Below are 15076 nucleotides of genomic sequence, written 5' to 3' on the forward strand. Positions count from 1 at the left end.
CTAGCTCTTTTAACGGTTTTATTTGACATGTGTGAAGGAGTGTTGGGCGGGGGGTCTAGTTGCCCTCCAATCACTTTCGACTATTAAAAAGGGCGCTAGCCACTCCAATTTCCAATCGAATGAGCCCTTTTCGACGTTTCTACGACAACTTCTTTGATACAAAGTATCCGGCTGAAGAAAAAAAAACACACATTGTGCCCTCATCATTCTTTACTTAGGCAGCGCTAGCGCGCTGCCTATGATAAACATTTAAACTTTTAACTTGTAAAGCATTTGCTTCATAAAATGTAAAAATAAAATCGACAAAAAACATGGAGAGTTCACTAAATAAGCTGCAATTAATCACAACATCTATAAATATAATAATAATAATAATAATAATGAAAAAAAAAATAGATAGCACTATATATGTCAAGGAAATGTAATCACATGAAAACCAAAAAATTTTTTACAAGTCTTTTGAAGGTGCCAAAGGAGTGGCATTCTCGAGCCGAATTGGGAAGGGCGTTCCATGTCAAATGACACGCAACAAAAGGATTAAAATCGGATCTTAGTGTTGGTGTATGCAGCATTTGGATATTTAGAAAACTACGGAGCTGATAATTTGACTGATCAGATACAAAAGAAGACGTAAATCTAAGAGACCTAGGAATACCACCATGGAACTGAAGAAAAGCGAAAGACGCACAGGAAAGAATATAAAAATTTTTAATATCAAGTAATGGTTTAGTTGACGAACGATTTACATCCTGGATAAGATTTATAGCTTTATCGTAAGTATTTGAAAGTGGTATAAGAAAAGAAGGGAAAGTAGACATCCATATAACTGGGCAATAGGAAACATAAGCATGAATTAAGCTATGAAATAGGATTCTTAAAATTGGTCCAGGAAAAACATGCTTGAGTTTTCTTAGAATACTGAGGTTTCTGCACACCATCACTTTAATCAAATCAATATGGTGTTTAAAAGAAAAATTTTCATCTGGTAGGATACATAGGAAACAATTAAATATTTTAGGATAAAAGATGAAAAAGATAAAGGTATTCTTTTATCTTTTAAAAGATAAAATTTTCTAGCATTTTCCAAATCCAAAAGGGGTGCAAGATCTTTATAGAATGAGGGATAAGTTTTTGTTTGCATGTGTTTTGTCATTAATTGCTCATTTTATACTTGTGTATGTATGGGTAATACTGATTCTACTTCTGGTCTTAAAAGACAAGGAAGATTTTATAAAAACTATCGTAATGAAGCAACATTTTATGTTTGGAGTTTAATTTGAATTTTCAGTTGTACTTTAAACCCAATTTCTTAACATTTCCAGGGATGTAAATGGTCAATTCATCTGGAACCAATAAATGATAATTGTACACAATTAAGTGGGATGATATCCGGACCTCCTGATACACCATATGAAGGAGGCAAATACAACCTAGAAATCGTCATTCCAGATACTTATCCATTCAACCCCCCCAAAGTAAGAATTTAATAGCTTTTTATTCAGGTCAGGTACGTCTGCGGAGGCATTGAGGAGCTCTAGGACTACTCCATAAAAATATAAAAATACTATTTCCATATTTCCTGAAAAATAATTTCATAAAATTTGCCTGTGCTTTGGTAGAATTTACCGAGTTTTGTTCGCCAATAAATACAAATTGGAATCACAATACTCTTATTCCTCCTCGAAAGGCTCCATGACCAGGGATAAAAGGGGGATAAAAAAAAATTCAATATAAGCAACAACTAAAAATAGATCAGTTTCTAAACATATGAGATTAAAAAGAGAGACATGAGGCCTAGAAGTCAAAGCTCAGAGAAGACCACCATATATTCATCTTATCGCTAGCATGTGCGATTTAAGGTAATTTAAGGTAAGGTAATATATCATTAAATAAAAACTCAAGGGATATCAACTCCATAAAAAAAAACTATTCTTTTTGATTCTTTACTAAATGGTCTTCAAGATACTTTTCAAAGTCCCAAACGAGTGGGATCTCTGTACTGAAGAAGGTAGGGAATTCCAAACCACCAAACAAGCAATGAGGGGTTAACAATTGAAACCAATGAGGGGGGGGTCTTCATATATTTGAAAATATATGAAAATATCTTCAAAATAAATGAGGATCTTCAAAATAAACTTTTAGATGTATTGTCTGGCCTAGATAATTCTATGAGTCTAGGATATTACTCAATGAATTGCTTCATTATCTAGTGGCTTTCTAAAATCAAGATACTTATACTGAAAAAAGGAGTATCCAATGGGGTTTTCAATAGTAATTTTCAGTCTGGTACAGTTGAACATTGTGAAATTTAGCCAGTATAATATTTAACCCTGCAAAATTAGGTTTACTCTGTTAAATTTTGTTTGGGGACTAAGTTCCCCAGACTTAATCTTGTTTGGAATAAAGTCTGACATTGGAGTATTGTGTGGTTGTATTTTGCCTCTGCCTGATTTCATAGATTAGTTCAAAGCTGTATTTTTTAGGCGAGATTGTGTAGCTCTGTGCAATATGAAATAAGTTACCTTAGTATAATGAGGGTACAAATTAGGCTGAGTTGAGTCAGTATAGTCATGCGGAAGCAAGGCAGAGGCTGATAACTTTTGATAGCCTTTCTGGTCTGAATTTTTCTTGTTGCATGTTATAGTTTTAAGATTTTCGTGATTTTTATTTAATGAGCAAACGAAGATATTCAAATAGACTCAACAGGGGGCTAAGCTTGAATAAAAGGCACCTAGTATCAAAATTAATTCTATGATCCATCAAAAGACACAAATGAAAAAAAAAACAAAAAAAAAACATGACAACTTAGAACAGGAGAGGGACAAAGGAGGCTTTCCCAGTATAGCAAATTAAGAATATTCTACTTCAAGAAGCATAATCCAATTCAGGGGATTTATAATTTATCTACTTCCTATAAAGTTAATTTATTTTCTCTATTTCCATTTGGTTGGTATTAACCATTATTTATTACATCACGCAAAAAAACTGTCAGGCACTTGTTTGGCGTCCCTAGATTGTAACTAGTCCCCAGAATAACCAGCATCAATGAAGCAGATGGCTTTAGATGAAGAAAAGGTAAATAAAGCAGGTTTTTACAAAGTCAAGAATTATAGTTCCTTACTCCAGCAACAGTATGTCACTGAAGAAAGTCCCTGAACGCGAGACAAATCTGTGAGTGTAGCAATAAACATAAATTATTGTTATTATTGCAAATTTTTGAATCTATCTGAAGCCCTGATTACTTCCACGCTTCCAACCAACATACCCAAATTGCACGTCATTTTATTTAGATGGATTATAAAAAGTGTTAAGAAAGACCTTTATCTGTGTTCTACTAAACATGTCATAGACCAGCAATGTCTAAGGCTTTGCTTTACAATCCTGCTTGAAATTACCATAGACAAGTAGTTTAGAGCAGTCGGCGTCGTCTGTCGATTCGTTAGGATTAACGGCTAACCCAAACCTAGGGGCTGTCAATTGTGCAATAATGGTGGTCGTCAATGTTTTGGCTTTTCATTAAAAGAAACGAATGAGTTATATTTTGAATACTTTTTCTGTTTTTTTTTGGGTGGGGGGGGGGTGAGTAAGCCCTACAATGCGTCTTCAAACTTCATAGTTGTATTGTTACATTCAGGTAAAGTAAGACAGAAATCCATAATTTAAATTTACCCTCATAGTTGTTTCTTCCAAGAGTATAGAAGCAATATCCCAAAAAGTTTCACGTACACCCTGCAAGGGCCTCATAAAATACTAGTGCTATGCAGGCTATAGGTCGTGAACAACTGTTGCAGAATCAAAATATTAGAGGAAGTGCTTAATATGCTTTTTCTTGTACATAACTTCATTAAAAATTTGGGTTGAAGTTTTCTTTAAAAAATAAAGAGAGATGCTATAACTAGACTTGATTTGTGGATGAAAGAATGTACGCTGTATAAATGAAATATTTCCGAATTCAAAAAAAGAAAAGGAGCTAGGGTAATGCAGCTAGGCAAAGGACCAGGCGAAAACAGATGTGTTATAAGTGTGAAACAATGTCATTATTTAGCGCATTTTTTGCTTCTGTTTCGCTTTTATTCATAAAAACCGATAGTGTCGAAATGAAAAAAGTAACGAAAAATAAAGAAGGTCGTCTATAAAGGAGAGATTATATTGATTATACTAAACTTTCTCTAATAGTACAGTTTATAGTCCAGTCTCATTTTACTTTGTTAATAAGCCTGACAACATGTTTTTCACTCTAAAATTTCTTGTCTCCTTTCAGGTTAAGTTTTTGACAAAAATATGGCATCCAAATATATCGTCCGTAACTGGGGCAATTTGTTTAGATATTTTAAAAACTCAATGGTAAGTCTTTAGTTATATATTACACAAATTATAGGATATATCACCGAAAGAGAGTCAAACATCTTATACAAAAGTTTAATTACTTTCTGAGTATGGTGGGATTTGGGTCTCAAGAGCTGGCAAACTCATACCTGAACTCATGCCTGAAGCTGCCATAGCTGCAGGAGGTAGAAGAGGGGCGGGGTATTATTTCTATACCCCTAGATATGGTTTAGTGTTTTAGTATTGGGCAAATCTGTGCCATCTCAAGGTTATGAACAAAGGGTTACAGCTAAACTGGCTCTTCCGATGGAGAACACTTCACTATGCTTTTAAATAGAGGATGAAAAATGTATACTATCATTAAGAGCAATAGAATGTATTTCAAGAAACCACTAAATTTTGGAAAGGGTTCTTTGATAAGGCCCTGTGCAACATTCATATCGCATTGTGTTTTGTCTTTTATATTTTTCCATTTCCAAAAACTTCTTGGAAATGACTTGGAATTGGAAATTGGAAATGATCATTTCCCAGTTGGGTATGGATTTGCTATTAACAAGTAAATTAATTCTTTCCTTGAGCTTTCAAAAGTGGATATAACCTTGAAAAGAAGAAAAGTAGGATAGTGATGCACATACTAGCCTTAGGAGGGCAATAACCACAGGAGTCAGTTTGAAAAGGAGGTACTCTTTTTCATCTCTTTTTTAGCTAAAGATATTTCTTTGGTGGCTTTGACTGGTCATTTTACGGCCCCTCTCCCTCATTGATGGACCGCACACTCAGTGGCGGGTCCAGGGGAGGTGGACGGAAGGCCCCCCCCGTAGCGTAGTCTAAAGTAGTGTAATTTACTTAATTAACTCAAGTTTGCGTTAATTAAACTTGCTCCTAACGCAAATTTATCGAATCAACCTATTTTGACCCCCCCCCCTCCCAAATTTTTTTCGGATCAACCTATTTTGCTCCCCCCTTAAAAAAAATCCTGGATCCGCCCCTGCGCACAATAACTATCGAGTATCACGGGTGCTACTTAATTTTTAATTTAACAAGAGGGGATATTTGGATGGTTTAATATTAAATTGGACCAAGTCCAGAAAGAAGTAACTTTCAGAATAAGGGGTTCTAAAGTTGGGACAAAAAAAAACTGCGACCCCTTTTCATTGGACTACTATTTTGTCTGACCTGTAAATATTTGTGACATTAACCTGTAATGAGTGGTTTGATAACCTATTTGTAAAAGCTGGGATCAATAAACCAAAACAAAACAAGTGGATTTGGTCCACTATTGCTGTGAGGTTAACTGATCGATTGTTAGGTCATTTCAGCAGTTGGTATTTCCTATCAGTAATGTTCTGGGTATTTGAACAGGCAGATAATATTAAAGATATCCCAGCTAATGCCTAACTTCCTAAAATAGGCCAAAAACCTTTTTTCTCTGATCAGTTTGAAACTTAAAGGTGCAAGTCCTTCTGCATCCATAAGACATTATGTGGATCCAGGTCATCTAAACAACATACTCTCAATCCCTCAGGAACAACTTGAGATGAAGTTGAAACTTTCAGGCACTTAAAAAAAAGAAGAAAAAAATATATTAAAAAAAATAATAAGATAACCAAGACGACAAGGGTGACTTTCGGCAATTTGAAAAAAAAAACAGAAAAAAAAACAAAGCGAAGAGACAAAAAAATATATTCGGTTAGGACCACCACCAAGCCGCCTTCAGTGCAAAAAAAGAAGAAGACAAATAAACAAAAAATAACAACAACAAAAACTAACATTCTGAAGTGAAGGCTAGCAAAGCAGAAGAAACACTGAGAAACAACTAACAAAAAAATCAAACCAGAACAAATGAAATACTATACGAAATTACATTTGGCAATAATTCTGTCCCTAGCGATTAACCCAGCTTGCCTACGGATGTTATGTTTATTAATGCTGTCACAGGATGATGGTTTAAAATGAGAAAGAATGTACTAGCCCCAGTGTGCACTATTAGCTACAGTGGAACTTTGAATTTATTTATGGTGACGTGTGAGTTAAATCAAAAGTCAGTATATTCACCTAGGCTGTAAAAATCTGTATTGTCTAACGAACGTCTGGGGGGGGGGGGGTGATTCAAAACTTTCAGAGATTGTTTAGGTAGGGTAAGGGGACCTAAAATATTATGCTTAGGAAACGAGGGAAAAGTAACAATTTTTTTCTTTTAAATACTGATTTGTCCGAAACAAAACAGACTATTTTTCTAGAAGCCTTGAAACTTATGGTGGTCAACTAATTGGGTCAAGGGAAGCCTCAGAAAAAAACTTGAAAAAAAACTGTTTTGCCCGAAAATGAATTCAAAACATTTTTTTGATCATCTAGGGCTAGGACTCAGCCCTGTTACTTTACTGTGGATGTTTTTTACCATTCCAGATCCGCATACCAAATTATTCGGGCCGCAAAAAACGCAACCTTTAATTTCCTCTCCAATCAGCTTGAAAATGACATTTATAACTTTGACAACACATTTGAAACTAATTTTGGCTCTGTCGATTCGGGATGCCCAAAAATGGGCCCAATTTTTTTCGCTATCCGATAGCTTTGTCAAGTAGAACTAGATTAAAACAAAAATATTTTGAAGACTGATAGTGTTTTAATGCGAGACCCGAAATTGGGCCAATAATTCTTGTTTTCTGAGAATGTTTTAAGCTTACAGACATGTAGACAGACCCAAAGGGATACCAATGAGAACAAAAGTTATGCGAGAAGATTGTTGCGTTGATTCGTCGCCACCAATTTTCTGTCTTCGATCGGCCAGTAATTTACTGGATATGTGTTCTGGGACAAAAAAAAAACGAAGAAAACAATAATTTTAAAAAGTGGAACGGATCGATTCGTCACACTCCAAATTGGACAAAACCGTTGTTTTCTCCAATCGGCTTGAAGCTGTTTGCGGTAAGTAGACCGGAAAAAGCAGACCTCACCGATAACCATAAATTTTAGAAGAAAATTATGGTTACATCGTTTCTTATCTTAAAAAGTTCGAAACTTTTTTTACGCTGATCTGCTTTAAAACTTCAAGTCATGCAGACACTTCAATTAAAATTTCAGGACCAAAAGTAAGGCAAAAAATTAAGGAAACAAATCTGGTTGAATTGATTCACGACATCTTATTCTTTTTTTAAGACAACAAAACGGAACTCTTTTTAATAAATGACCTTAACATGCATTTATTAAAAACAAGCAGTTGTAACAAAATATGATATAAAAAAATTATTTAAATCAATTAATGGATTAAGATGCATTTATGTTCTAGGGTGCTTACAAGATGGGGATAAGAATGGATTCAGTCCCATAGAAGACAAAATACTGCGTGAATTTTCAATTATTATAGTAAAAACTTTCTCCACCCCCCCCCCCCCACTCCCGAATCCATCAGAAATTCCGTTGTAAAATTAATGTCAAAAAATAAAATCAGATCCTCAATCAGAGGGCTTGCAAATACTCTTAATATTAACTAATTATAAAATAACCCCACAGAAAACTGAATTGAAATTAGTTTAAAAAAAAGACGTTTTCCAAAAAAAGCAGCTTCTCAGATAAAGTAAAGAGGCGTATTAAAACCCAAGAAGAGCAGTAATAAATAATTCAAACCTAAAAAGAACAGAAATTAGTGTAAATGAATAAACGCAACCCAAAACAAACATAAATTACCACAAACAAGAATGGGGTTGCTACTCCCTAAGCCTTCTAAAGGTCAGAGCTTCGCATGGGCTTATCCGAAAACAAAATATATTTTAAGAAGTTTCCCTTTTATGTTTATATTATCGAAAAATCAAAAATTGCCAACGTTTTCAGAAATTAATATCATTTTATATTACATATAGTACTAGGGAACTGAGTTTTGCTCAGTGAATTTTCCCCCAATATTAGTTTTTGCTTTAACTACGTTTTTACATAATACGGTAGCAATCAGGCATGTTCCATTGCACATAACCCCCGAAATATCTAAATTACGCAATAAAATAATTATCTATTTTCTTTAAGTCTTGGGGTGGCAAATCAGCGATTTCAATCTATTGAAGAAACCCTGACGTGGATTTGACGCCTCCTTCCTGCTTATCCATCACAGAATCATACCTTTTATACGATTTTTATTCTCCTGGGAGACAGACGACGATTTTAGCATTAATATTACTGACTTCTTTGTTCAGCAGCGCGAGAACAACAAAATACTTCTTTGATTAAACTACTGCTGAAAATTATATCCTCTGATAATTTGATTTCAACAAAATGAAATTAATGTTTATCTTGTCCGAGTGTTTCATCGCAGTTTCTGACCAATGCCCCCCCCCCTCTACGTGGAAAGTTCTGACAATTAAATCAACTCGTAATTTGTTTTGTTTTTAATATTTAGCACATACAAAATAAAAGAAGGTAACAAGGAATTTTGTGAAGGCGGTGAATACAACTTAAGCGAATGATTATGGCTGTATAACAAACAGACGTCATCCGTGAAATATAATATGAAACAAAGAAAACTAATTTACTCAAAAACTCAGCGATAAATAAATTTATCGATTAAAAGTTAGATCAATTAACTGATTGAAAAACAGGCTACTCGAATTGATTGACTCCTCCTTATTGTGCTCAAGACCTTCAGGAATCTCTAATTTCAGTCAGCTGACGATTTATGAAAATATCAGGAGACCGGGAGGGGGAAACAAATTTTCCAAAGTCATGACCTATCTAGATTGGTTTTAACATCAGAAAATGGTAGTATGCCAATTTTCAGAAGAAAAAAGTATTGTGCTGTTTTTGAGAAAATTTAGACATATAATACAATTATTGTTCGTTTAATAAATAAGAAATTGACTATATTATTATACCATATCACTTTAGTTTTACTATATCGCCTTTTCTTCACGGAATGTATGTATTACTTAAAACAAAAATTGGATAGATGGTCAATTGCGACTTGATCTGATGATCAATTTGTGAGGAAAACATATCCTTGTTCAATGGGTTCGTCCTTCTTTTTCTGTCGTATTTTCTCCCTTGCTCATATTCAATACTTGTATGCTTTTTTTCAGGGCAGCAGCGATGACACTCCGGACAGTGCTTTTGAGCCTCCAAGCGCTACTGGCAGCAGCAGAACCCGATGATCCGCAAGATGCCGTTGTCGCTAAGCAATATAAAGAATCTTTTAAGACCTTCATTCTCACGGCCAAACACTGGAATAATGTATATGCTGGTAGTAAGTAGACAGATTTCTCTGTTCTAGCGGAGGTTTGTATGTAAAAGAGTTTAAAGTGCGTATTTTTGGCAAAAATCCTCGGGTTCCTTTTTGTTTTCACGGGATTTTGACAGTACTTACACCCGTCATTATCAGTGATTTATTTGCCAGTGCGAAACTGACGCTGATGAAACATTATCCAACTCAAGTTACTAGATAAAATTCAGAACGTTCTGTTAAATGACCAAATACGCTAGAATCGCCAAATAAGCTAAACAGGGCTGATCTGACTGATCTAAACTAATCTGGTGGTAAGCTCCCTGACATATTCTCAATACGATATTAAAAAAGAAATGGAATGAAATAAAACTTTTTTTTGAAATGAAAGTAAAGAGTGATATTAGAACTCAAAAGGAATGTAAAATGACCTGCTTATTAGGAGAGCTGCCGTCCCTTCAACCCTCCACTCTTTATGCTAAAATTTGACTTTATTCCATAATACTTCACGAACAAATGCTCTGTTGAGAGTGATGTGATAAAAAGTTCCTTGTTAATCACACTGTCTCATGAATGGGAGAGTTTATTGTTCACATTTGATTTAAACAATAAAACTTTCGTTTTGGGAGTTGTGACAGGCAGTCAGTAATCGGCTCCTTTTTGAGTTCTATTGATGTTCATTTGAATTTTTAATTTAATTCAGGAAGGAGAAGTCACTTAACGATAGGTAGAAATATAGTGAATATTATTCGTTTTTGCGCTACTTACGTGATTGACTATGGATATAATATTTTTTTTCTTTTCTTAGCTAGTTTTTTCCTATTATAACAGCTTCAAAAACGTAATTTATAAAGCATAGTTCTAAAGCACTTCTGACAAGAGACTGATTCAGGAAAAGGCCCTGGAAGTTGTGAAACTTATGATCCATCTTTCATGCTCACGCTCCTGTGTGTAATGCATCTATGTGACTTGCAGCTCAAGAAAAATTAATTCTCATGTTTTGGCCTTGAAAACAAAAGACTGAGCCACCTCTTGTCTACACAAAAAGAAAAAAAAATCTTCTTTTATAAATACAAGAGATGGAAAAAGTATTTTGCAGACATGCAAGACAAAACTGTAGTAGAGGGGTTAAACCTGTTTTTTATTTATTAATTGTTTTCTAGGTTTGTCTAATTGTTGTCTATGATTTCTAGGCAAACAAAAGTTATAAAGAATTTCTGGGCCACCTTGGAGGTTTTAGTGTCGCTTTTTAGTCGTATGGGTTTTTTTTTCTTTCTTTTCTTCTTTACTGTCGTTTGTGTTCGAATGGAAGTGCGCCAGATCAAAATAACAGGAGTTTTGCACTGTCTTATTAGTTTAGCAAGGCTCAGGAATCGTAAAATGAAAAAAAAGAAAGAAAAGCAAATATTTTAACTGTATTAACGCATCGCTAACACAATTTTATTTCAATAATTTTATAATTAATTTCTTTAAGAATATAATAGTCCCGGATGGTTAATTAGAACACAATCTTTCTTGGATCACGATTTGTTCTTAATGCATTCTATGAGAGTTGTGTTTCTAATTCTATTTGATTTCGTTAATTTTTTGTTATTTGAATACTTTTTAGCCGGGTCTAGACTCTTAATAATTGTTTGCATGTCTATTGTTATTATGACTTGCTAATAAGCTGAATGATTACAATAGACAGACTGGCTATGACTCACCAGCCTGACATACGGAAATTTTGAAACGGTTAAAGTCTATAATGTTCCAGAGAAGGGGGTAAGCCGTATATTCGGAGCGTGGAGAGTAACACAACGTCACCCTTCGATGTCGCTGATTGGCTCGGAATCCCGCTGGTGGTTTCTCGTGTTTTTCTTTGTTTGGTGAAAAACAGTTAAGTTCTTGTATAGCCGCTGACTTGTGAATTATAAGATTTTAAATGTTTTCTTATCTATGCTACGTTTCACAGCCCGTAAAAAGACCACAAAGAACTTGTTCTAATCGAACAAGCCATTGCGCAAATTTCTACGACCGAACCTCCTGAATGATGAGACTACAAAAGAAAAGCAGATGGTAGACGCATCACAATTGATAAATTTCACGCTATCTATCTCTAAGATCTTACTTGAATTGCAAAAGACTTTGATTCTCTGATTGATTGATTTTTTTTTCAACTTAACCCTCGCTTCTTAGTCATGAATGCAAAAAAAAGAAAACAAAGAAAAAAAAGAGACCAGCATTAACACAATTCAGTTGTATAAGCTCATAGGCACCAACAACATGCACTCGAAATCAGGCTTCAGCTTCCTTATGAGCAACAAAGGCTATTGGGCTTACATGTCATTTTGTCAACAGAGAAAAAAGACCTTAGTGGTTTAATAGCTTGACCAAAAAATAGATCTAGCACTCATCAGGCAAGGGCGTCAATTGGGTAGGGGTGTTTGTCCCTAGATTTTGGAAAATGTATTTTTTTTTTTTTTGGTAACTACTGGAAAATGCGTAATTTCATTGAAAAAATTAAAGACACCATTGCAATCAGGTATATAAACTTTATATCTACCAAAGGAAAAGCTTTAGTCTTCAGTAAATACGGAAATAAAAATTATTAGATAGTCTATGGCGTTCTGTTATTTGTTGAGAAGTTTATGTAGTGAAAGTTGTAAGACAAAAGAGAATCCAAGAAGCAAGGCTAGACGTCATGAGTAGTATTTTTTTTGCTTTGCTTAATCAATTTAGTAATAAATCTTATTCTGTGAATATTGGGTAAATTATAATTCGAAGAACAATCTTACTTCTTTTTTTCTGTTCCAGGTCCGTATAAAGTGCCTGAATGTGATGAAAAAGTTAGACGTCTCGTAGATATGGGTGTTGAGGAAAACGTTGCCAGAGTCGCCCTATCATCATGCTCATGGAATCTAGAAAAAGCCACTGAAACAATCTTTTCGTAGGCTCTATTTATTTTGTAATTATTATGTTTGTTTTTTTTGTAGAATAGCCAACGTAATATTCTGCGACAAGGCTCCTTCAGATGATCCGCCGTCTAAAATGAAAGTGAGTTTAGAACACATTAAAGTGAAGCATGAAATGAAATATACAATTGGAGAAAAATGAAATGAAATCGTACCGTTCTAAACGTCAAAATTTGGACTTGGAAACTGAGAGCTGTACTAATGAGCAATAACAACCACCAACTCTTCTGTCATGAGAGTGCGTATGCCAAAACGTATTTAAAATCTAACGGTAATAATAATTATGCAAGTTTAATGCTTAAAGCTTATGCAAAGAATGAATTTGCTAGGCCAATCTAGGTATAGATAACTTATGTACATCCAATTCTGGCACAAACAATTTTGTTCTTTTTTTCGAAGCTCCTAATTTTCTTTAAAATTATAGCTGGAAATAACGCCGTTTGAACTTTCAAACAAAGCCAGTGTAGAATACTTATTTATTCATACTTGCAACAAAATTTGGAAGAATTGCTTGCTGATTTCCTGATTTTTTGCTCAAATTATCTTTCTTGTTTCGTAGCAAAAAATCCCTTTGCTCTAAATCAAACTAAATTTGATAGCTGTGATAGTTTTGTTGAAAATGACGTTGTCTAGCATCTTTCGATTTAGATCATATTTGAAAAGAGACATCTAGCAGTTTATCAAAGGTTAGTTAGGAATTTAGCAAGGTCAGCCACTATTTATTCTTTGAGTTTTATTCACCCTCCCCCCCCCCCCGTCCTCAAAAACAATTATTGAATGTGTTTTGATTTTTGGTGGCTGAGGTGACCACAGTAAAGTAATTTTAAATGGGCTTTCATCGAACTATCGAGCTATCGTACTATTATCCTAAAATATTGAACTATCGATATTTTAAATGCGAACTATCGAGTTTAGTGTTTATTTTCACCTTTTTGCAGTTTCATATTAAAACTAATACGCCAAAATTTTTGAATACACTTTCTTTTAATTATGACTAAAGTGTTTAAACGGCCTCAAAAAATCTAGAGCTGAAAAATATGGAGAATTAGAAGTTTTTGTAAAATTATCTTCATTGATCAAAAATTTAGTTTGACGCGACAATTTGATTTTAGTTTGACTGTTTAGTTTCTAGATCGTAGGGCTAAAAATATTTTGTTGACCCCCACTTTTTCAAAACAAGTGTTTCTGCTGCTCCTGTTCAAGCCCAAGTTTCCTAAAGTCAACAGTTAAGTGAAACAGCCAATTTAAGTTGTGCATCGGCTAGCTTGGGGGATCAACTGGCAAGTTGAGGGTCCACATTCCCTCTTGGGAGTGTTTGAAATGAGGGCATTTTTTGAAAACCTGTTTTGCGAATTATGTTTAGTGTTAAGATTGTTGGATTAAATACGAGGTGAGCTGAAAAATTCTTGGCTTGTGTTTGAAAAGTAACTTCTGCAATGACAAAGTTGTCTTGATTTTGCGATAAGGTTGCTTTTGCATTCAAGAAATTTATATTTGATTAATTTATCCGTCCTTAGTTGTGTTTTCAGGCACCGGGTTTGAAGCGTGTTTTGAGTGGGTTCCACAAAAATCGTTTTCACGGTCATCGTGTTCAATCCGGCAAAACTATAAAGCGTTTTCATCTTACGGGTTCCAAGCGTGTATGACACGAGTTTCTCAAAACTGTAACGCGGCAGAATCGCATGGCTGAACACGGGTTCTGAGAAGACATTTACCCGTGTTTAACAAGGCACTCAAAACTATAATCTGCACAACCCGTGTCGAACTCCGTGTTGGATGTGGGTGGTCTGAAAACGAGGTTCTTGAGATGTTTCTTGGGTAGTTGAAATAAACTTTTTGACAACAGCAGTTGGATCTTCATTTTTTAAAAACCTTAACCAATAAGAAAACTTATCATTTTTGGAAAGGACCGAACAGGCTTTGAAAATTGACCGAACGGTCTTATATTAATACATTTTTGTAGTAATTGTGCAGATAACAGTGCTATTCATTATCAAGTCGAGAGTTTCCATTATGCTCTCCTCTTCATGAATATTTTTGGAACTCTGATGTCCAGGTATCTATCAGTGATTTTCATTAGTCCCAGATACCGTCCACCCCCTCCCCCCTTACACTTTGTTTTTTCTCTCCTCTCACCAAAAATTTATGTAGTGAAATGTTCATGCCTTTTTTGTTTCCAGTAATATTTGTATTACTTTTCTTTTATAAGGGAAAAACTGATACACAGTGTTTACACAATAAAAGTTTTATTTTGGTTTAATTTTTGTTGCTCATGTTTTACTCTTTCATGGCTGTTTATATAGCTTTCATGGCTTATTTTTTCTGTATACGACAATTTTCCATATATATGTATATATATATATATATATATATATATATATATATATATATATATATATATATATATATATATATATATATATATATATATATATATATATATATATATATATATATATATATATATATATATATATATATATATATAAACAAACTGATAAAAGAAAAAATGATTTTGGCCCGTTTTCGGCCCCCTGCCTTCCTTCGTTCTTTGCAATATGACACTTATTTGTAGCCTTTACTTGTTGTG

General features: G+C 34.3%; 1 protein-coding gene across 1 annotated transcript in view; it reads left to right on the plus strand.

Annotated features, from left to right (window-relative positions):
- Nucleotides 1-14811, plus strand: part of Ubc4 (ubiquitin conjugating enzyme 4) — a 34772-nt gene extending 19961 nt beyond the window's left edge. The window contains exons 2-5 of the mRNA XM_089106691.1: nucleotides 1323-1475; nucleotides 4262-4344; nucleotides 9393-9556; nucleotides 12329-14811. Coding sequence (XP_088962817.1) covers nucleotides 1323-1475; nucleotides 4262-4344; nucleotides 9393-9556; nucleotides 12329-12465 — 537 coding nt within the window. The 3' untranslated portion in view covers nucleotides 12466-14811. The remainder of the gene's footprint in view (nucleotides 1-1322; nucleotides 1476-4261; nucleotides 4345-9392; nucleotides 9557-12328) is intronic.
- Nucleotides 14812-15076: the final 265 nt, after the last annotated feature.

Source organism: Artemia sp. Qi Xiang Cuo, chromosome 21 (genome assembly GCF_049724085.1).
Source record: "Artemia sp. Qi Xiang Cuo chromosome 21, ASM4972408v1, whole genome shotgun sequence".
In the NCBI taxonomy this organism is placed as follows: domain Eukaryota; kingdom Metazoa; phylum Arthropoda; class Branchiopoda; order Anostraca; family Artemiidae; genus Artemia; species Artemia sp. Qi Xiang Cuo.